The sequence below is a fragment of the Nicotiana tomentosiformis genome, chromosome 6, assembly GCF_000390325.3.
Source record: "Nicotiana tomentosiformis chromosome 6, ASM39032v3, whole genome shotgun sequence".
Taxonomy (NCBI): Eukaryota; Viridiplantae; Streptophyta; class Magnoliopsida; order Solanales; family Solanaceae; genus Nicotiana; species Nicotiana tomentosiformis.
Genome location: NC_090817.1, coordinates 40,736,574 through 40,760,595, shown reverse-complemented (window position 1 = coordinate 40,760,595; position 24,022 = coordinate 40,736,574). Strand labels below are relative to the sequence as shown.

Sequence of the window (24,022 nt, the reverse complement as noted above, 5' to 3'; positions counted from 1 at the left end):
TGACCAATCCTCTGAATGATTATGTACGGTCCGACATACCTCGGACTCAATTTCCCCTTTTTACCAAATCGCATTACACCCTTCATGGGGGAAACCTTCAAGAATACCCAATCATCTTCTTTGAACTCCAAATTCCTATGACGAACATCCGAATAGGACTTCTGACGACTCTGAGTAGTCCTCAACTGCTCCTTAATGATTTTAACTTTTTCTATAGATTGATGCACGAGGTCTGGCCCTATCAACTCTGCTTCCCCAATTTCAAACCACCCAATGGGAGATCTATACCTCCTATCATATAAAGCCTCGAACGGTGCCATCTGAATGCTAGCGTGATAGCTATTGTTGTAGGCAAATTCTATGAGTGGCAAATGATCATCCCAACTACCTTTGAAGTCTAGAACACAAGCACGCAACATATCCTCAAGCGTCTGAATAGTCTGCTCTGCCTGCCCGTCAGTTTGCGAGTGATAGGTTGTACTAAGATTCACCTGAGTACCCAAACCTTGCTAAAATTTCTTCCAAAAAATAGTAGTGAATTGTGCTCCCCAATCAGAAAGATGGAAACCGGAGTGCCATGCAGTCTGACTATTTCTTTGATATACAACTGAGCATATTATTTCGTTGTATCGGTAGCCTTAACCGGCAAGAAGTGTGCTGATTTCGTGAGTCGATCCAAAATCACCCAAATTGAGTCAAACTTACAAGGAGTACGAGGTAATCCTACCACAAAGTCCATATTAATCATTTCCCATTTCCACATTGGAATTTTTATGTTTTGTGCTAACCCACCGGGCCTTTGGTGTTCGGCCTTCACTTGTTGACAATTTGGACATCTCGTCAAAAAGTCCGCTACATTCCTCTTTATATCATACCACCAGTAGACTTCCTTAAGATCATGATACATTTTCGTAGAACCCGGGTGCACGGAATACCTAGAAGTGTGAGCTTCAGTCATAGTTCTTTCTCGGAGACCATCCACATTTGGAACATATAGATGCCCTTGGTACCTTAGTGTACCATCATCCATGCCAAGAGAAAAGTCAATGGTCTTATGTTTATGAATCCCCTCTTTTAGTTGTGCCAACAATGGATCGTTGTACTATTTCTCCTTAACTTCTATAACAAGTGATGATTCAGCCCTATTTTGTATAATCACCCCTCTTTCACGAGAGTCCGCAAGACGAACTCCCAAACTAGCCAATCGATGAACTTCTTTGGCCAATGGCCTTTGATATGCCTTCAAGTATGCTAAACTACCCATGAATTTCCTGCTAAGGGCATCTGCCACAACATTACCCTTTCCCGGATGATATAGAATATCAATGTCGTAGTCCTTGAGTAACTCAATCCATCTTCTCTGACTCAGATTCAATTCCTTTTGTTTGAAAATATATTGAAGGCTCTTATGGTCCGTGAATATATCTACATGGACCCCATATAAATAATGACGCCAAATTTTCAATGCAAATACCACCGCCGCAAGTTCTAAATCGTGTGCTGGATAGTTCTTTTCATGATTTTTGAGTTTCCTAGAAGCATAAGCTATCACCTTGCCATGTTTCATTAATACACACCCAAGCCCGATCCTTGAAGCATCACAATATGTCACAAATCCATTTATACCCTCTGGTAGGGTCAACACTAGTGTCGTAGTCAATCTTGCTTTCAATTCCTGGAAACTCCTTTCACAAGCATCTGACCATTAGAACTTAATTGCCTTCTGCGTCAATTTAGTCAATGGAGAGGCAAGAGTAGAAAACCCCTCCACAAACTTTATGTAATATCCAGCTTAGCCTAAGAAACTGCGAATCTCTATTGGAGTTGTAGGCCTCGGCCAATTCTTCACAGCTACAATTTTCTGAGGATCAACCTTAATTCCCCCACTAGAGACTACATGACCCAAGAATGTGACATATTTAAGCCAAAATTCACACTTCGAAAACTTTGCATATAACTTGTGCTGATATAGGGTTTGCAGAACTACCCTGAGATAATCGGCATGGTCTTCTCGATTGCGTGAATACACAAGGATATTGTCAATAAACACTATCACAAAAGAGTCTAGGAATGGCTTGAAAACTCGATTCATAAGATCCATGAAGGCTTCTGGGGCATTTGTTAGCCCAGAAGACATCACCAGAAATTCAAAATGCCCATACCAGGTCCTAGAAGCTGTTTTCGGAATATCCTGCTCCCTGATCTTCAATTGGTGATACCCATATCTTAAATCAATTTTGGAGAAGTACCTGGCACCTTGCAATTGATCAAACAAGTCATCTATCCTTGATAGTGGGTATTTATTTTTGATTGTGACCTTATTGATCTGCCGATAATCAATAAACATTCTCAGTGACCCATCTTTCTTTCTTACAAAGAGAACAGGTGCGCCCCTTAGAGACACACTTGGTCGGATGAAACCCTTTTCTAACAAATCTCTCAATTGTTCCTTTAGTTCCTTCATTTCTGCCAGTGCCATTCTGTAGGGCGGAATAGATATATGCTGCATGTCTGGCATCACATCAATCCAAAAATAAATCTCCCTCTCTGGAGGTATCCCATGGAGCTCATCAGGAAAGACCGCAGGAAATTCATTCACCACTGGCATAGAAGTGTATGTGTCTCAGCATCGGTGTCAGTAACTCGAACCAAATTGTAGATACACCCCTTGTTGATCATCTTCGTGGACTTAAGGTAAGAAATAAACCTACCTTTCGGTACCACATCATCGCCATTCCACTCAATAACTGGCTCATTTGGAAATTCGAACCTAATAGTCCCGGTTCGGCAATCAAGCTTGGCAAAACAAGAATAAAGCCAATCTATCCCTATTATCACATCAAAATTGACCATTCTCCATTCAATAAGATCAGTCACGGTGTCCCGACCACGCAACGTGACAACACATTCCCTATAAACCCGCGCGGCCAAAATAGACTCACCAACTAGAGTAGATACAGAGAACGGCTCATGAAGCTGTTTCGGTTCTATCCCAAATTCCATAGCAACATAAGGAGTGACAAATGATAAAGTAGAACCAGGATCAATAAGAGCATAAACATCATGAGATTGGACAGTCAATATACCTGTGACAACATCTGGAGAAGCCTCTGCACTCTGGCGACCATTCATAGCATAGAAACAGCTGGGTCTTCCTGAACCATGTGCACCACCCCTAGCTGCACCATGCCTTGCTGGTGCTGGAGTGCCTCGAGTTGGAGGGGGTGCTAAAGATGTAGCAGCTGCAGAACTTGATGGTTGTGTTGTGCCCCTGCCCGCACCTTGGCAGGATGCATGATACTCCCTCTGAATATGATCCCTCAATCTGCACCCGTAACATACTGGCAGGTCCATGTAGCAGATTCCCAAATGCATCCTCCCACACTTGGGTCACGGGGCCCTCCGCTGCTGCTGGAATCTCCCTCCTGATCGTCCCTGCTGGTGGGCTCCCCTGCTGCCCTGATTGGGCCTGAAATGACTCGCATGCCGCTGACTAGCCCCTACTGGCGGTGCACTGGCTGAAGACTGAGCAAAAGACTGGGATGGCCCTAATGACCCTCCCCTTAAAGCTGATCTTCCCCCACCAAATGTCTCCCCAAAGTTGCCCGCGGACCGGGCCTTGCTGGTACCCTCTCGCTCCCTTCTGGTTTTCAACTTACGGTCCTCTGTAGCTTGAGCAAATGCTACCATTTTCCCATAGTTCATATCTGAATTCAAGGCAGTTGTAGCGGCCTCATTGATAACCAAGGGGATAAGGCCCTGCACAAACTGGCGCACTCTAGCCTCCATAGTAGGCAACATTAGAATGGCATATTTTGACAGGCGCGCGACCTCCATGTAATACTCCCACACACTCCTACTCCCTTGCTTAAGATTCTCAAACTCTGCGGTACGAGCTGCCCTAGTCTCGGCCGACAAGAAATGGTCCATGAATGCGTCAGCAAACTCACTCCACCTTGCTGGAGGGCTCCCCTCCTCCTGAGAGTCCTCCCATAATTCAAATCAAGAATAAGCCACCTCTTTCAGGCAGTAGACGGCCAACTCCACTCCCTCCATCTCAGTAGCGCGCATAACCCGGAGAGTCTTATGTATCTCATCAATGAAGTCATGTGGTTCCTCTTCGGGATTAGCACCCGTGAACACCGGAGGATCCAACTGAAGAAACTTGTTCACCCTGGAACCACTAGAATCCCCTTGTTGGCTAGAAGAAGTGGGTGCAACATTTGATCACTGGGCTTGAGAAGCCACTATCTGTGTCAGCATCTGGATAGCTCCCCTAAGATCAACATCAGAAACACCAGAATCGGAAGCTGGGACTGGAGGTGGAACTAGTATATCAGTTGGAGGGACCGATGTACCCTCAGTAGGCATATGGATAGGTGCGGTCTGATCAGTTGTAGTAGAGTCAGGCAGTGTAGTAACTGGAGGAATGTTCTCACTCCTCGGGTGCTCACCCGCATCATCAATTATAGGGTCAACTGTCACTCCCGGGTGACATTGGCTCTTTGGCCAGTTCTTGCCTTTTTCTTAGGTGTCATGTACTGAAAGTTAAAGTAAAGCACGAGTTAAAGGAGGAAATATCTTACAATTATTTTGATCGCACGATCGAGAACATGATAGAAGGGTATTGTTCCTAAATTCCCATGTATCATCCTAATTATAGATGTGGTCGACAACACACCGATAATAAGGACTCTACTAGACATGGCTCCGAGACATCCTAGGATACTTTAAAACCTTTGGCTCTGATACCAAGTTTTTCACGCCCCAAAATTAAAGAGCGCGACCGACGCTCAGCCGAGTAAAACCGGTCGAGCAAGCCTGTAAGATTCTTTCTACCCAATTCACCCATGATCAAGAAAAGACATGATTTCATAAATTATATAGTAGGAAGTTCATACATACGATGCTAAATAATTTGATTAGCCATTGCGCCTTTAAGTCTCAATATACATATTTCTTATAGTTCGAATGGAACAAGTGATCAAACACAACATAATTGGTTTAACATTCCCAACGCCCATATACAACCCACATAGTGTCTACGGAGCCTTTAAAGATACAAAAGAGAGTAAAGATGGTGTCGGCAACAAGGCCCCGGCTATACCTCAAAAAGTGACCACAATATAAACAAAAGGTACAATACATGACCCCGAAATGAAATGGGGCTCACCGAATCTGCTGGGAAGATGATGATGTACCACTAACTGCGATCAACACTATCTGCTATGTAACTACTTCATCCATTTAAAGATGTTGTGCCCCCGACAAAAGGGATGTTAGTACCGTCGAATAGTACTAGTATGTAAAGCTAAAACACCACCTCAATAGAATGGGCAATAATACAAGGGGCAAAATAGTCATGAGTTCAATAAGAGCTTCAAAACAATACTAAAACATCAAGTAAGGATCACATAAGTTCTCAAGTCAATTTCCATCTTATTAGGTTGGATAATCTTTAGTACTATATGCCACAATCCACAATACCACCGTGTTCTTACACGGAGTCCGATCTCAACCCGATCGGCTAGGTCATTTCATTTAAGACATCAACCATATCCACAATTTCAATTATCATTTCAAGCACAGTTACCACCATGTGTGCGGCATGGCATCCGATCACGGCCTGATCGGCTAGGCCATCTCACTTGAGACATCAACCATAACCATAATTTCAATTATCTCACATCATAATTCTTTCATATTCTTTCGATTCATTGGCAATAGTGATCACGATTACAAAATCATTCTTGGCATTTGGCCGTATTTCATAATTCCAGTACCCTTTTCCACATTCCTATATCATTATCATAATCATTATCAACAACAATAAGGCTTCCCGTTCAAGACATTAAATTCACATAACACAAAAATTTGGGAATCTTAGGCACATAGACGCTTTTCATACAATTTGACATAACAACCTTTATTTCGATCTTGACATGAAGTCTTAACATTTCTAACACATATTCCACATTTTGAACATATCCTCAAATAGCAAGATGAAGCATTTAGAATAAATATTGAACATATATCCTTCGACACAACCACAATAGGAATAGCCAATTCAATAATGATCAAGGTTTTACTTCAATTACATGAACACCGTGGGATTCGATTCTAAGAAGAAGGGGGTTTAGCCATACATACCTCAATTGAGCTTCCTTAATCTCTAAAATATTCCGGAATTCTTAGCAACTTCGATCTAATTTAGAAATATAACAAGTTGGAACAAGATTAGGAAGATGATCATGGTTTTAGCTCATTTGAGCATATTATCAAACACTAGGTGTGCATTAATGTTTTAAGCCCCCTTTTTGAAGGATTACATCTTTCCCCAACCCATTCTCTACCAGGTTTAGCTCACAACCTCCCCACATACTTCAGGGATACATGCATGCAAGACAATAACCCTCGCACTCAATAATTGTCTCTCTAAATAACCCATTTTTGTAAACTTTCGAAATTGAGAGCTAGGATATAGATTCTTACCTCTTAGGAAGAAGACCTAGGTGCCTCTCTTGATAATCTTCAAGGTTTTAAGTGAGAATTGAAGAGCAATTTTGATGAAGATCACTTATCCCTCTACGAGCCTCTCTCTCACTCTAAAAATATCAGCAAATATGTTCAAAATGGTCCAAGGTAGGTGTTTTAATGGAATAGGGTCGGGTTTAAAAAATACGAGAATGGATACTCCGAATTCCGGTTCGGGCTACAGACCAGGCTAGGCACGCTCTGTAGCGAGCTATAGACCATGCTAGGCATGCTCTGTAGAGAGCTATAGACCAGGCTAGGCACGCTCTGTAGCGAGCTATAGACCAGGCGAGGCACGATCAGTAGCGAGCTATAGACCATGATAGGCAAGGGATATAGCACGGTCTAGCGCGCTACAGACCTGGCTAGGCATGGGATATAGCATGGTCCAACGAGTTACAAACCTGGCTACGCGAGGGATATAGCACGGTCTAGCGCGCTACAAGCTGAGCAATGCGAGAGTGAAAAATTTCAACTCCCCAACACATTGTTCATCCCAAAAACTCCGAAAATATAATACATTAGCCTACCTTGGCACCACGAAACCTTAAATTACGTAGCGAAAATTTTTCGGTTCCTTACAAAAAAAATCAAGTTTCTCGAGGACCATAAGATCAAAAGGATCCTATCAATACCCTACCACCCTAGTGGGAACGGAGAGGCAGAGTCCACTAACAAAATCATACTCCTAAACCTCAAAAAGTGGTTGACGTACGCCAAGGGAAAATGGAAAGAAATCTTGCCCGAAGTCCTGTGGGTATACCGTACGACCTCGAAGTCCAGTACCGGGGCTACCCCATTCTCGCTGGTTTACGGTGTCGAAGCTCTAATACCGGTCGAAGTTGGAGAACCGAGTCTCAGACTCTGATATGCAACAAAATAATCAAACGATGAAGTCATGAATATGAACCTAGATCTGTTAGATGAAAGGCGCAAAGCCGCCCTTATTCGGTTGGCTGCCCAAAAATAGCGGATCGAGAGGTATTACAATCGAAGAGCCAACCTTCGACATTTCAATGTCGGGGACTTAGTGTTAAGAAAGGTCATGCTAAGCAGCAGGTACCCGAACAAAGGGAAGTTGGGGCCGAACTGGGAAGGTCCTTATCAAATTATCGACATCACTGGAAAATGATCATACAAACTCGGGACAATGAACGGTGAGCAACTAGAGAACAACTGGAACATAACTCACTTGAAGCAATATTACTGCTAAGATACAACCCCATTCATATTTTTTACCTGTTTGCATTTAGAACTAACACGTGTAGGCGACCACCAAAGAACGATACAATTTTTAGGCCCGAAAGCACACATTGCACTCTTTTTCCCTTGAACCGGTTTTGTCCCAAATGGGTTTTCCGACAAGGTTTTTAACGAGGCAACAGTAAATCGTGCCAACTTAGAATTGAAAGTCGGCTACGAACCGGTGTTGAAGAACGCAACAACAGTATTCGAGGCTTCCCTATGATCGGCCAAACGGTCGAATGAACCGTGCCCACATGGACTGCTCGAGCCCTGACATAAAGCTTGTACACATGTCTAATCGTATATATTACGCACAGAAATAAAAAGAAGTTTCTACCTTGCAGATAAATATCTTGTCCCTTAATAATCTTTCCCTCTTAAGGAATTTCCTACATTCGATCCCCTAAAGATATCGAGCCCAAGGGCCGCCTTTATCCGGGTTCAATGGATCATTCTCACTCGGGGACTACCGTCCAAAGATAAACTCGGACGGCCCGAGCTATCAGAGCCCGGGGGCACAAGACCTATTAGGCAGCGCCCAAACCTGAAAAGCTACGGTCATCCCCACTCGGGGACTGTTATCTTAAACAAGCCCACCAGGAAACACCCGAACTAAAAAGTCTACGGCCATATTAAAATGGCTCGGAGACATTCGAGACCCGTAACAAACAACAAGGCCTACAAAATTTCTAAACCAATTCTAAAGGCTACCCTCGGCAAACTATAATCTAAAAAATTATAAGTACTTTGGGGAAACGTTTCCGGTCATACCAAGCGCCCACGATGCCTTAAACAAAATAATGTCGAAGGCAAGGCCTGTTCAAAGCTCCGAACATAACCTAACTATTTCATGCTAAGGCATTTCGATCTTTGCAAACATAATGATTAAAGCAAAGGAAAACAAACTTAGAAACTGTCAAAGGGAAAAAAGAAGCCTTATATTATGTATATATATAGTCTTTACACATGCCAAATGGCCTTGACAAAAAGTACAAAAACACAAAAAACAAAGGAAAATATACAAGGCACTTAAACGGCCTGATCTTCGCCGGAGCCCGCCTCGTCACCATGGTCTTCGGAGTCTCCTCCACCCTCGGATCCGCTCGAACCCTCGGAGTCTTCTTCATCCTTGAGATACGTCAACTTCTTGGCCTCGGCTTCGAGCCTCTTAACAATCTCAATCTCAGCCGATAAGTCAAAACCCCGAGCATGAATTTCCTCGAGGGTCTCTCTTCGGGATTGCCGCTTCGCGTGCTCGAGGATATCTTTCAGTCGATCCTGGGCCGCCTCGGCATCGACCTTATATTGAGCCACCATCTCTTCTGCATCAACTTTGACCACCGCAACCATCGACTTGGCCTTTTTGAACTCCTTGGCAAGAGTTTCTCGATTTGTAACGGCTGAGCTTAGTTGAGACTGGAGCTCCTCAACTTTTTGGGCCCACACCTTGGCCTTTTCCTTTGCCGCCTGAAGCTGGACCTCTTCCGAAGTCAGCTGCGTTCGAGCAGTCTCCTTTTTCGAGGCCAGGCAGTCCATCATGCCTCTCCATTCTTCGACCTCGGCCTTAATTGCATCCATCTCTGCTCGGAGTTGGTCGACCTGATCGATCTTCTGTTGGACCTGCACATTCTGACCATTAGTCACCGTGTCCAGCTCATCATTACTAAATTCAAATATTTTTACTTGTTTGGCCAGGTCAGCATGCTTCTTCCGAGCCACCTCAAACTCAGCTGGGAGTCTCATAGCCTCCCCTTCACGCTGCTCGCTGAGGAGTTTGTAAGTATCTATCTTCTCAGTGAGCCCTCGGACCTCGGCTTCAAGCTGGTTCAGCTCATCCCGACATCGAAGGAAAGTTTCATGGTGAAGCACCGAGTCCTACAAATACAAAAGAAAAATGTTAGGATTATTTATGAATTAGTCTAAGTACGAATTAAAGTCATCAAGAGATATCTGAAGTTACCCGGTTTAGCGCCTGTTGTGCTTCATTGAACAGTCAGGGCGCATCTACCTCGTTCATCTTGGCTTGATCTTCCTCGGTCACCAAACACCGAAGATAACTGGCCAACCCTACGGGGGCAGAGAGGACCCGGGTATCCTCCGGGAAGGAGATGATGATGGATCGCTTCTGGTCAGGATCCACACTCGGAGCTTAGAACCGGTTGATCCATTTTGGGCTTGAGGAAGGCCCGCTTGCTACCGAAGATGGACTCTTCTTCAGAACCTCTAAGTCACCCAATCCGGTGACGTCCTCCGCGGCGGTAGAATCCACGCCATCAAAAAATCCGCGGAAGGGGTCGCCTGCCCCATGGGCCCCCTCACTGGGACGTTCTTTCGCCGTTTGAGCCTCATTATACATGGACTTAGTGAAGAGGGAGACTCGGTGATGTATATCAAACCGTGTACTTCCTTCAGGGCATTTCTCACATCCCGGGAAGCCTCGGCCCCGGCCTCTTCGTCGGCCTCTCTAACTTGAGGCAGACCGACCTTCCCTCTCTCTGGTTCGGAGGCCCCTTGTGCTTTGAGCTACGACGGCACATGGGACATCAGATTGAAGGCTTCTCCTTCTTCTTCAGATTCGTCCCTCAGCCGATAGAGTGAATCCGAAGATGGTGCTCGAGCGCTGGTGCTTTCTTTAGACTTGTACACCAACTTTCTTCTTGTTTTCTTTTTCTCCGAGCTCGGAGAACTTGGAGCCCTTTTCCTTTTCTTCTCTTTAGCCTATCTCGGAGCAGGGGACTCGGCAGGGAAGTTCTCAACATCGGATGGAGGCCTCAGTTCAACATCCTTGGATAAACCTGCGAAAAGAAGTAAAGGGAGTGAGAAATTGATGACACAAGAGGAACCCGAACAGTAATTACTCAGGAAAGGAGTCTCACCGAGGGAACGGGCCTCCCAGCGATGCTTTGAAAGCTTGCGCCATGAGCGCTCGGAGTAGGGAATTTGTGATACGATACCCTCGACCTACTCCTTGAGTCGAGAGACAGTATTCGGGACCCGAGCGACAACTGCACCATCACAAAGCACCGATAAGAAAGAAGGGATAAGTATAAAATTGACTTTTGAAAATGAAATTATACTTGCGAGATGTGTTCCACTTCTCGGGGAACGGCATACGCTCAGCTAGGATCAAGTTTGAAGTCCTCCCTCGGACAAAACGGCCTTGCTAGCCCCGATCCATGTCTTAATCAATACTCAATAACGGGGCTTTATTGGCCCGACGCATACGTTTTATCAGTCCCCCTCGGCAAAATTTGAGGAATATATAAGCGCATAAGGTGATCGATGATGAACGAGCATCTATCGATCTTGCTCACAAATAACCGAAGAAGGATCACGATCCTCTAGTGTGAAGGATGAATTTGACCAAGGCATACCTCGTATCTCTTGCAGAAATCGATGATGACTAGTGTAACAACCCGGCCGGTTATTTCGGGAGTTACAGCCCCGTTTCCCCTATTTATGCATCTTATGTGTTATTCAGCTGTATTATATTATACCGAATTAGTTGGTTTGGGTCCGGAGTGGTTTCGGAGTGGAATGAGACACTTAGTCTCTAAAGTAGAAGCTTAAGTTGGAAAAGTCAACTGGATGTTTACCTATGTGTAAACGATCTCGGAATTTAATTTTGATGGTTCCATTAGCTTTGTTAGGTGATTTTGGACTTAGGAGTGCGTCCGAAATGTGATTTGGAGGTCCGTAGTGGAATGAGGCTTGAATTGGCGAAAGTTAGAAATTTGGCGATTTCGGTCGGCAGTGGAAAATTTGATATCGGGGTCGGAATGGAATTCCGAAAGTTGGACTAGGTTAGTAGTGTCATTTGTGACGTGTATGCAAAATTTGAGGTCATTCGGTCATGGTTTGATTTGTTTCGGCATCAGTTGTCGAATTTGGAAGTTTAGAAGTTCTTAGGCTTGAATCCGAGGGTAATTTGGTAATTTGATGCTGTTTTGAGTGATTCGATGTTGTTTTGAGTGATTCGAAGGTTCGACTAAGTTTTTATGTTGATATATGACTTTTGGTTATTTTTGTTTGAGGTCCCGAGGGCCACGGGGTGATTCCGAGTTGATATATGACTTGTTGAAAATGCAGCTGAAGCGGCTGCTACTGATACTTCCGCACATGCGGAAGGGGGAGTCGCAGGTGCGAGGTCGCTGATGCGCGTGGGGAGTCCACAGGTGCGGGCAACACTGGGGCTAGGCAAGATGTGCAGGTGCGAGTTGGAGGTCGCATCTGCGATCCCACAGGTGCGAGACGTGGGGCGCAGATGCGGAGAGGAGGACTCTGGGCAGGCTTCGCAGAAGCGGAAGGAAATGCGCAGGTGCGCTTTCGCAGGCACGAGATGTTTGGCCGCAGATGTGTAACCCGAGCTCCTAAGTGAGTTACGCACCTGCGATTGATTTTTTCGCAGGTGCGGAGGCGCAGAAGCGAAAGATGGTCCGCAGGTGCGAAAAGCCTGGGCAGAAACCATGAATAGAACACTTCGCGAATTTGGTTCATTTCCACCAATTTCAAGTCAGTTTTTGGAGCTTTTAGAGCGATATTTAAAGGGTAATTCAAGGGCTTTCAGTGAGGTAGGTTGTTTGGGATCTAATACTCCTATCTATGATGATTTCCTGTTGTTTAATCATGTAATTAGCGGAAATTAGGGGTGAAAATGAGGGGTTAGGGCTTGGAATTTTGGAGAGTAATTTAAGGATTTAAAGGACCAAACGATGTAGGATTGTGATAAATTTTGTACGTATAGACTCGTGAGTGGATGATCTTTCTAGTTTTGTAAATTTTGTCATATTTCGAGACGTGGGCCCGGGGACCGGGTTTGAGTGAATTTTAGGTTTTTGGTCTAAATTGGTAGTATTCTTGTGGAATTTATTCCATTAGCGTATATTGATGGTATTGTACTGATTGTGAATAAATTCGGAGCATTTGGAGGCCGAGTCTAGAGGCAAGAGCATCACGAGGTAGAGATTTGACTGGTTTGATGTAAGTAACGATTGTAAATCTAGTCCTGAGGGTATGAAACCCCAGATTTTTGTATCATTTTACTATTTTGAGGTGACACACATGCTAGGTGACAGGCGTGTGGGCGTGCACCGTTGGGGATTGTGACTTGGTCCGTCCCGTAGCAACTGTAAAGTTGCATATTTTGTTGAAACCACATGATACTTATGTGTTTTAGAAAGAGTTTCTGTAAATTGGGCTGAATGCCGTGTTTGGGCCTTGTGCCAGTGCTGTTTGGACCCTTAGGGGCCTATTCTTACTATCCTCTCACTGTTTTCGAATGAAAATCTATACTCAGTCATGGTTATACCTGTTTACTGCATAACTCAGTTTTTCTTACTCTATTTTGATGCATATAAATGTTGTTTTGGGTTGAGTATCCTATTTTTACTGAAATGCCCGAGTGAGGCCGAGGGCCTGATTTGTGAGGAAATTTATGGGATCGGGTTGAACGTCGCAGCATGTTTGATATAGACCAAGGGCCTGAGTGATTTATGCCATAATTTGGCTTGATATAGCGCTTTGGCTGAAGGAGCCCCTCCGGAGTCTGTACACACCCCCAGTGAGCGCAGGTACCTACTAAGTGCAAGTGTCGAGTGCCGAGTGCTGAGTGACTGGGAGGCATGAGTGATTGTGAGGTATGCCCGAGGGGAATGAGTGATTGTGAGGTATGCCCAAGTGGCATGAGTGATTGTGAAGTATGCCCGATAGGCATGAGTGACTGTGAGGTTTGCCCGAGGGGCGATATATGAGTGATGTTTTGCCCGAGGGGCTGTTTATGATTTCATCATTTTTGCTCACCTTTGCAATGAGCCTCTGTTTGAAACTGTTGAAAAATATCTTTAAATGATTTGATTCAAACAGTGATTTTTAGAGCATGCTATACTTTACTAATTATTTGTGATATGAACTTTATATGCTTTTGGCTCGTCACTACTGCTCAGTCTTTATTTACTGTTATTACTTACTGAGTTGGCATACTCACGTTACTCCCTGCACCTTGTGTGCATATCCAGGTGTAGCTGGACACGCTAGCGATTGTTGATTATTCTGGTTGCTGATTTTCTCGGGGATAGTAAGGTAGCTGCTTGGCGATCGCAGCCCATGCTCTTCTCCCTCTTATCTTCCTTTAGTTGTATTTAGCTATTTTCCAGACTATGTTAGTCTCGATATTGTTAGACAAATTGTAGTAGATGCTCATGACTAGTGAAACCCCGATGTCGGGCTTTTCTTTTCTGCACTTTTATTTTGATTTGAACTCCTTTACGAAGGTTTTTATATTAAATAGCCCTGAGATCTTCTTTGAAATAAAAATATCAGTTGTTTTGGAAAATGAGTCAGCTTGCCTAGTTCCACGATAGGCGCCATCACGACAGGGGTTAGTTTGGGTCGTGACAGATTGGTATCAGAGCCTAGGTTACATAGGTCTCACGAGTCATGAGCGGGTTTAGTAGAGTATTGCGGATCGGTACGGAGACGTTTGTACTTATCTTCGAAAGGCTGCAGAACCTATAGGAAAACTCCACATTCTTGAATTCTTGTCGTGCGAATCTATTGATTTTAGTAACTAAATATCTATTGTTTCATTCTCTCACAGATGGTGAGGACTCATACTATTGATTAGGAGGGGCAGACACCAGTACCACCAGCCAGGGCCGCGAGAGGCCGAGGCCGCGGTAGAGGAAGTGGTAGGGGTAGAGGTGCAGCCCGCACCGCAACTGTTTTGCAGTACCTGTAGATCTACCAGTTTCCCCAGATCAGCACCAGATTCTAGTTGTTGATGCACCAGCTCACGCACCACCTGTGCCTATTGTGATTCCAGGCCTTCTGGAGGCCCTAGCTCAGATTCTGACAGCGTGTACCGGCCTTGCTCTGGTGGTCTCTATCTCGACGGCCGCAGCCACTTCTCAGGCCGGGGGAGGCACAGGCACTTAGACTCTCATCGTAGGCACACCTGAGCAGGTTGTTCAGGGACTCCAGACACCGGGAGCACCACCAGCCTAGCCGGTTGCAGTTGCTCAGGAATATGTAGTTCCTGCTATGCCTGAGGATGATCAGTGTAGGTTGGAGAGGTTTGGGAGACTCCAGCCACCACCTTTCAGTGGCACAGAGAGAGAGGATGCTCATGACTTCTTGGACAGGTGTTAGAGGATACTCTATACTGCTGGTATTCTGGAGACTTGTGGGGTCTCATTCACTGTTTTTCAGTTTTCTAAGACTGCACTCAGATGGTGGGAGACTTACGAGAAGCGTAGGCCTGTTGGCGCAGTCCCCTTTACTTGGCAGCAGTTCTCCGTGGTCTTATTGGAGAAGTTCGTGCCTCGGTCCGGCAGAGAGGAGCTGCGCAGACAGTTTGAGTGGCTTCGCCATGGTGATATGTTTGTGACACAGTATGAGATGCGGTTCTCCGAGTTGGCCTATCATACGATATGGTTGGTTCTCACAGATAGGGAGAGGATCATGAGGTTTATTGATGGCCTCACGTTTCAGCTACAGTTACTTATGAACAGAGAGAGGGTGTCTGGTGCTACCTTTGATGAGGTTGTCAACATTGCTCGACAGATTGAGATGGTTTGCGGTCAGGAGAGGGTTGAGAGGGAGGCCAAGAGGACTCATGGTCAGGGTGGATTCAGCGGTGCTCCTTTTGGAGGTCAGTTCCAGCATGGTAGAGGTCGTCATTTCAGACAGGCTCAGTCAGCTCGGCCATTTCACCGTGGTACATCATCTGGCCATGTTTCTCACAGTTCTCATCAGGGCCACTCATCACTTAGTGCCCTTCCAGCTCAGAGTTCGTCCCATGCTTCACCAGTTCAGGGCTCCTCTATGCCAGGTTCTTCTATTAGTTATCCCGGTGCTCGGGGCTCCCTTCAGTTCCCGCTACCAGCGCCAGGGAGTTGTTTTGAGTGTGGGGGTTTGGGCATATGTGGAGACAGTGTCCTCGTCGTCATAGAGGTCTATCTCAGCAGAGGAGTCATCCTTCAACTTTAGCACCAGTTACTTTACCACCCGCCCAGTTAGCTCGGGGTGGAGGTCAGTCATCTAGGGGTCTCCCTAAAGGGGGAGGCAGATCAGGGGGTAGCCAGGCCAGTTTCTATGCCCTCCCTACCAGACTAGATTCTATTGCTTCAGATGTTGTGATTACAAGTATTGTCTCAGTTTGTCACAGAGATGCCTCAGTATTATTTGACCATGGTTCCATGTATTCATATGTTTCCTCGTATTTTGCCTATTTTCTAGATATGCCCCGTGAGTCTTTAGTTTCATCTGTTCATGTATCTACTCCTGTGGGCAATACTATTATTGTGCATCACGTATATCAATCATCTGTGGTGACTATTGGGGGTCTAGAGACCCAAGTGGACCTTTTGCTTCTCAGTATAGTTGACTCTGATGTCATATTGGGTATGGATTCGTTATCTCCATGTCATGTTGTTCTACATTGTCACGCTAAGACTGTGGCGTTAGCGATGCCGGGATTTCCGAGGGTTGAATGGAGCGGTTTTATAGATTATGTGCCTAGTAGGGTGATTTCATATTTGAAGGCTCAGCGTATGGTTGAGAATGGTTGTCTATCTTATTTGGCTTTTGTAAGGGAAGGTAGTGCAGAGACTCCTGCCATTGATTCTGTTTCGGTGGTACGTGATTTTCTGGATGTGTATCCGGCAGACCTGCCGGGCATGCCGCCTGACAAGGATATTGACTTTGGTAATGATTTGGTGTCAGACACTCAGCCCATTTCTATTCCACCGTATCGTATGGCACCGGAGGAGTTGAAGAAATTAAAAGAACAGCTTCAAGAACTCCTTGATAAGGGGTTTATTCGGCCTATTGTGTCACCTTGGGGTGCACCGGTTCTATTTGTTAAAAAGAAGGATGGTTCCGTGAGGATGTGCATTAATTACAGGTAGTTGAACAAGGTCACAGTCAAGAACAAGTATCCTTTGCCTCGTATTGATGATTTATTTGACCAGCTTCAGGGAGCGAGGGTGTTCTCCAAGATTGATTTGAGGTCCGGTTATCACCAGCTGAAGATTCGGGATTCGGATATTCTTAAGACAGCTTTTAAGACCCAATATGGCCATTATGGGTTCTTAGTGATGTCTTTTGGGCTGACCAATGCCCCAGCAGCATTCATGCATTTGATGAACAGTGTATTCCAACCCTATTTGGACTCATTCGTTGTTGTATTCATTGATGACATCCTGGTATACTCTCGTAGCCAGGAGGAGCATGCTCAGTATTTGAGGATTGTATTACAGAGATTAAGGGAGGAGAAGTTTTATGCAAAGTTCTCCAAGTATGAGTTTTGGCTCAGTTCAGTAGCATTCTTATGACACGTGGTGTCCAGTGAGGGTATTCAAGTGGATCCGAAGAAGATAGAGGCAGTGCAGTGTTGGCCTAGACCGTCCTCGGCCACGGAGATTAGGAGCTTTCTTGGTTTGGCAGGTTATTACAGTCACTTTTTGGAGGGATTTTCATCTATTGCATCACCCTTAACCAAATTGACCCATAAGGGTGCTCCATTGAGGTGGTCGGATGAGTATGAGGAGAGCTTTCAGAAGCTCAAGACTGCTTTGACCACAGTTCCAGTGTTAGTTCTGCCATCCGCTTTAGGTTCTTACACCGTGTATTGTGATGCCTCGATGATAGGAATTGGTTGTGTTTTGATGCAGGGGGTAGGGTGATTGCCTACACCTCGTGCCAGTTGAAGACCCATGAGAAGAACTATCCTTTCTATGATCTTGAGTTAGCAGCCATTGTTCACGCCTTGAAGATTTGGCGTCATTATTTGTATGGGTTTAATTGTGAGATTTATACTGATCACCAGAGTCTGCAGCATCTGTTTAAGCAGAAGGATCTTAATTTGCGTCAACGGAGATGGTTGGAGCTTCTTAAGGACTATGATATCACTATTGTATACCATCCGGGGAAGGCCAATGTGGTGGCCAATGCTTTGAGTCGCCGGGCAGAGAGTTTGGGGAGTTTAGCATGTCTTCCAGCAGCAGAGAGACCTTTGGCATTGGATGTTCACGCCTTAGCGGTCCAGATTGTGAGATTGGATATTTTGGAGCCTTGTCGGGTATTGGCTTGCGTGGTCTCTAGGTCTTCTCTTTATGACCGTATTAGGGAGCGTCAGTATGATGACCCTCACTTGCTTGTCCTTCAGGACAGGGTTCGGCGAGGTGATGCTAGAGATGTGACTATTGGCAGTGACGGTGTGTTAAGGATGTCGGGCGGATATGTGTGCCTAATGTAGATGGGCTTCGGAAGTTGATTCTTGAGAATGCCCACAGCTCGCGGTATTTCATCCATCTGGGTGCCGCGAAGATGTACCAGGATTTGAGATTGGTGAAGGCGGATAAAGAAAGACATAGTTGGGTTTGTAGCTCGGTGTCTCAACTGTCAGCAGGTCAAGTATGAGCATCATAAACCGGGTGGCTTGCTTCAGAGATTAGAGATCCCAAAGTGGAAGTGGGAGCGGATCACCATGGACTTCATAGTTGGGCTCCCACGGACTTCGAGGAAGTTCGATGCTATTTGGGTGATTGTGGATCGGCTGACCAAGTCTGTGCACTTCATTCCAGTTGGTACTACTTACACTTCAGAGCAGTTAGCTGATATTTACATCCGAGAGATTGTTCGTCTGCGTGGTGTCCCAGTTTCTATCATTTCAGATAGAGGTACTCAGTTTACATCATAGTTTTGGAGGGCCATGTAGCGAGAGTTGGGTACTCATGTTGAGTTGAGCACAGCTTTTCACCCTCAGACAGACGGGCAGTCTGAGCGCACCATTCATATATTGGAGGACATGTTGCGCTCTTGTGTCATTGACTTTGGGGGTTCATAGGACCAATTTCTGCCTCTCGTGGAGTTTGCATATAACAACACTTATCAGTCGAGTATTCAGATGGCTCTGTATGAGGCTTTATATGGGAGGAGGTATAGCTCTCCAGTTGGATGGTTTGAGCTGGGTGAGGCTAGGCTCTTGGGTACAGACTTGGTCCAGGATGCATTAGATAAGGTGAAATTGATTCAGGAGCGGCTTCGCACGGCGCATTCTAGGCAGAAGAGTTATGCTGACAGGAAGGTCCGTGATGTATTTTTCAGGGTTGGGGAGAAGGTTTTGCTGAAGGTATCACCCATGAAGGGTGTTATGAGGTTTGGGAAGAGGGGCAAGTTGAGCCCCCGGTTCATTGGGCCTTTTGAGGTACTTCAGAGGATAGAAGAGGTGGCTTATGAGCTTGCCTTACCACCCAGCTTGTCGAGTGTGCACCCAGTATTTCATGTTTCCATGCTCCGGAATTATATTAGAGATCCGTCCCATGTTTTGGACTTCAGCACGGTTCAGTTGGAGGGGGATATGACTTATGATGTGGAGTCGGTGGCTATTTTGGATCGGCAGGTTCGAAGGTTGAGGTCATAGGACATAGCTTCAGTGAAGGTGTAGTGGAGAGGGAAGCTGGTAGAGGAGGCCACCTGGGAGACCGAGCGGGAGATGCGGAGCAGATATCCACGCCTATTCGAGACTCCAGGTATGTTTCTAGACCCGTTCGAGGACGAATGGTTGTTTAAGAGGGGGAGGATGTAACGACCCGGCCGGTCGTTTCGGAAGTTATAGCCCCGTTTCCCCCATTTCTACTTCTTATGTGTTATTCAGCTGTATTATGTTATACCGAGTTAGTTGGTTCGGGTCCGGAGTGGTTTCGAAGTGGAACGAGACACTTAGTCTCTAAAATAGAAGCTTAAGTTGGAAAAGTCAACAGGATGTTGACCTATGTGTAAACGATCTCAGAATTTAGTTCTGACGGTTCCATTAGCTTTGTCATGTGATTTTGGACTTAGGAGTGCATCCGAAATGTTATTTGGAGGTCCGTAGTGGAATTAGGCTTGAATTGGCGAATGTTGGAAATTTTGCGATTTCGATAGATAATGGAAAATTTGATATCGGGGTCGGAATGAAATTCCGGAAGTTGGAGTAGGTTCATAGTGTCATTTTTGACGTGTGTACAAAATTTGAGGTCATTCGAACGTGGTTTGGTTGGTTTCGGCATCGGTTGTCGAATTTGGAAGTTTAGAAGTTCTTAGGCTTGAATCCGAGGGTAATTTGGTGATTTGGTGTTATTTTGAGTGATTCAAAGGTTCGACTAAGTTTGTATGTAGATATATGACTTGTTGGTATTTTTGGTTGAGGTCCCGAGGGCCTCGGGATGATTCCGGGTGGTTAACAGATTTGTTGAAGTTGGAAAATGCAGCTGAAGCTGTTGGAAAAGGGGGAGTCGCAGGTGCGAGGTCGCTGGTGCGCGTGGGCAGTCCGCAGGTATGGGAAACACCGGGGCTAGGCAAGATGCGCAGGTGCGAGTTTGAGGTCGCATCTGCGATCCCGCAGGTGCGAGACCTGGGGCGCAGATGCAGAGAGGAGGACTCTGGGCAGGCTTCGCAGAAGCGGAAGAAAATGCGCAGGTGCGCTTTCGCAGGCACGAGATATTTGGCCGCAGATGCGGAACCTGGGCTCCTAAGTGATTTCAGCACCTGCGATGGATATTTCCGCGGGTGCGGTGGCGCAGAAGCGAGAGATGGTCCGCAGGTGCGAAAATCCTGGGCAGAAACCATAAATAGAACACTTCGCGAATTTGGTTCATTTTCACCATTTTCAAGTCGGTTTTGGAGCTTTTGGAGCGATATTTGAAGGGTGATTCAAGGGCTTTCAGTGAGGTAAGTTTTTTGGGCTCTAATATTCCTATCTATGATGATTTCCCGTTGTTTATTCATGTAATTAGCGGAAATTAGGGGTGAAAATGAGGGGTTAAGGCTTGGAATTTTGGAGAGTAATTTAAAATTTTGAAGGACCAAACGATGTCGGATTTTGATAAATTTTGTATGTATGGACTATTGAGTGGATGAGCTTTCTAGTTTTGTAAATTTTATCAAATTTTGATACGTGGTCCCGGGGGCCGGGTTTGAGTGAATTTCGGATTTTTGGTCTAAATTGGTAATTTTCTTGTAGAATTCATTCCATTAGCGTATATTGATGGTATTGTACTAATTGTGAATAGATTCGAAGCATTTGGATGCCGAGTCGAGAGGCAAGAGCATCACGAGGTAGAGATTTGACCGGTTTGAGGTAAGTAACGATTGTAAATCTAGTCCTGAGGGTATGAAACCCCAGATTTTCGTATCATTTTACTATTTTGAGGTGACGCACATGCTAGGTGACGGGCGTGTGGGCGTGCACCGTTGGGGATTGTGACTTGGCCCGTCCCGTAGAAACCGTAAAGTTACATATTTTATTGAAACCATATGATACTTATGTGTTTTAGAAAGAATTTCTGTAAATTGGGTTAAATGCCATGTTTGGGCCTTGTGTCCAATGCTGTTTGGACCCTTAGGGGCCTTTTCTTACTATCCTCTCACTGTTTTCGATTGAAAATCTATACTCAGTCATGGTTATACCTGTTTACTGCATAACTCAGTTTTTCTTACTCTATTTTGATGCATATAAATATTGTTTTGTGCTAAGTACCCTGTTTTTACTGAAATGCCCGAGTGGCTTGAGAGGTTTATGACTGAGTGAGGCTGAGGGCCTGATTTGTGAGGATATTTATGAGATCGGGTTGCACGCCGCATCATGTTTGATATAGGCTGAGGGCCTGAGTGATTTATGCCATGATTTGGCTTGATATAGCGCATGGGCTGAATGAGCCCCTCCGGAGTCTGTACACACCCCCAGTGAGCGCAGGTACCTACTGAGTGCCGAGTGCTGAGTGACTGGGAGGCATGAGTGATTGTGAGGTATGCCCGAGGGGCATGAGTGATTGTGAGGTATGCCTGAGTAGCATGAGTGATTGTGAGGTATGCCCGAGAAGCATGAGTGACTGTGAGGTTTTCTCGAGGGGCTGTATATGAGTGATGTTTTGCCCGAGGGGCTATTTATGATTTCATCATTTTTGCTCTCCTTTGCATTGAGCCTCTGTTTGAAACTGTTGAAAAATATCTTTAAATGATTTGATTCAAACACTGATTTTTAGAGCATGTTGTACTTTACTAAATTTTTGTGATATGAACTTTATATGCTTATTGCTCGTCACTACTGCTCAATCTTTATTTACCGTTGTTACTTACTGAGTTGGCGTACTTACGTTACTTCATGCACCTTGTGTGCAAATCCAGGTGTAGCTGGACACGGTAGCGGTTGTTGATTATTCTGGTTGCAGATTTTCTCGGGGATAGCAAGGTAGTTGCTTGGCGATCGCAGCCCCTGCTCTTCTCCCTCTTATCTTCCTTTAGTTGTATTTAGCTATTTTCCATACTATGTTAGTCTCGATATTGTTAGATAAATTATAGTAGATGCTCATGACTAGTGACACCTCGATGTCGGGCTTTTATTTTTCGCACTTTTGTTTTGATTTGAACTCCTTTACGAAGGTTTTTATGTTAAATAGCCCTGAGATCTTCTTTGAAATAAAAATATCGGTTATTTTGGAAAATGAGTCGGCTTGCCTAATTCCACGATAAGCGCCATCACGACAGAGGTTAGTTTGGGTCGTGACAACTGGGTCCATCGGGCCCAGTGTAAATGGATAAGTATAAACACTTAGGTATCCTCTCGATATGGGTGGTGATGGATTCCTCGGGTTCGGAAACCACTATGTGCTTGTCAAACCAATTGCAATCCTTTTTTACCGTAGGGAGAACAACCTCAGTGATCAAGCAGATGTACCTCAAGACCTCCTCGCACTGGCCTTGTACGGAGGAAGGTTTTTCAACCTTAAAGTTAAAATTGACCGAGTACCCCCCGGGGATGAACATTTTCAAAGGGGGTTCCGGTACTAGTTCCTCGATGGCAATACGCGAAACGGTCTCCTCGGCCTCGGTAGCCAGAGTAGAAAGAGTTTCTTGTTGGGGAACGATTTTTGAAGTTTTCACCATTTCTTTGAAAAATGGAGGAAAAATAGGGAAGAGATGAAGTTAAAGGAGTGCACTTGTTGGCTTGAGATGAAGACGAAGAAGAGTTCTTACAAAAGATCTCAAATAACCGGGATATAGGTGCTAGGAAGTATTGAAATTTCTAAGGTACGTGAGAAGAAGGCTTGGATGAAAAGTTTAAATGAACTAAAGAAGAGGTATTTATAGTTTTTCAGCGGCGGTTCGCATCCAGGAATGACCGACCGGCAGCTGACAAGCATTTAATGCCATTAAGACTTGATTGACGAGATGTTTTGGTTATTTTGTCGTTCCTGTCACGCTGTATCGAAGTAAGAATCGGAAGCTCATATCGTTTCTCGTCGTCTACTCTCCGAAAAACGAGAGGACTATTTGTATACGGGTGAAATCGATCTCGTAGTGCATCCTAACCTCCGATATGGTAGGCTGGGCTCGAGACATGGCAATAGAGGACTGAAGATCGACCCCCAGTCCCACTGGGCTAGAACCTGGGGACAGACTACCTGCCTTCGAGAACACCGAGGCCGCGGCTCCGAAATTGGTCCTAGCCTCAAACGACCTCGAAGAAACATTGTTAGCATAACCAACAGAAGACCTAAATATCCGTGACCGGCCGGATATTACGGCGGGAATCACGACACGTATCGATAAGGAACCATCATTCAGTAAATCATGAGAATTTTTACCTTTTATAAAATTGTACCTAAAGTAGGACTTCTCTACTATATAAAGGGGGTCTGATAACTTATAAAGGACAAGGTAACACGCACTCCAAGGCAATATATCTTTATTTTTCTGTTATTAGTTCTTCTGCTTTCGTTCGTCAGTGCTTGTTGTTACGAGCCCAGATCGAGGGCAGATATTTCATTAAGACTTAAATCGTCTTCCTCGTGTGGTTTGAGCTTACTTCATCCTTATTTATTTACTTTGTTCTTATTTATTGCTTTGTGTCAAATTTAAAACCACTTACAAATTTAATTGTTATCCGATTTTGAGGGTAAATAATACTCATACACAGTTTTTGGGTGTAGGTCACTGATGACAGAGTTGGGCAACGCAACACTTAATTAAACAAGGCTATCGAGAAGCCAACACAGTAGGAGATACCTTGGTAAAGCATGGCATACACCTAGCTCTAGAGGTAACAAAATGGTTAAAAGAAAACAGTTATTCACCTATATTATTCATTAAAAATTGAATTGAATAATAAAATTTTTAAAAATGGATCGAATATAGATAAGAACCATAATATCTATTTAAAAAATAAATAACTAAATAAATAATCAATGGATAATTAATATGT

At 44.8% G+C, this 24,022-nt stretch overlaps 2 protein-coding genes across 2 annotated transcripts; both read right to left on the bottom strand.

The window, feature by feature from the left end:
* Positions 1-1,102: 1,102 nt before the first annotated feature.
* LOC138893853 (uncharacterized) lies at positions 1,103-3,930 on the bottom strand. The gene is made up of 5 exons (XM_070178519.1): positions 3,488-3,930; positions 2,959-3,325; positions 2,712-2,796; positions 2,318-2,601; positions 1,103-1,360 (listed from the first exon to the last, which is right to left on the bottom strand). The coding sequence occupies exons 1-5, from the start codon at positions 3,928-3,930 to the stop codon at positions 1,103-1,105; spliced, it is 1,437 nt and encodes a 478-aa protein (XP_070034620.1).
* A 4,878-nt stretch (positions 3,931-8,808) lies between these two features.
* On the bottom strand, positions 8,809-10,135 carry LOC104102905 (MAR-binding filament-like protein 1). Its single transcript, XM_070178518.1, has 2 exons — positions 9,977-10,135; positions 8,809-9,654 (listed from the first exon to the last, which is right to left on the bottom strand). The coding sequence occupies exons 1-2, from the start codon at positions 10,133-10,135 to the stop codon at positions 8,809-8,811; spliced, it is 1,005 nt and encodes a 334-aa protein (XP_070034619.1).
* Positions 10,136-24,022: the final 13,887 nt, after the last annotated feature.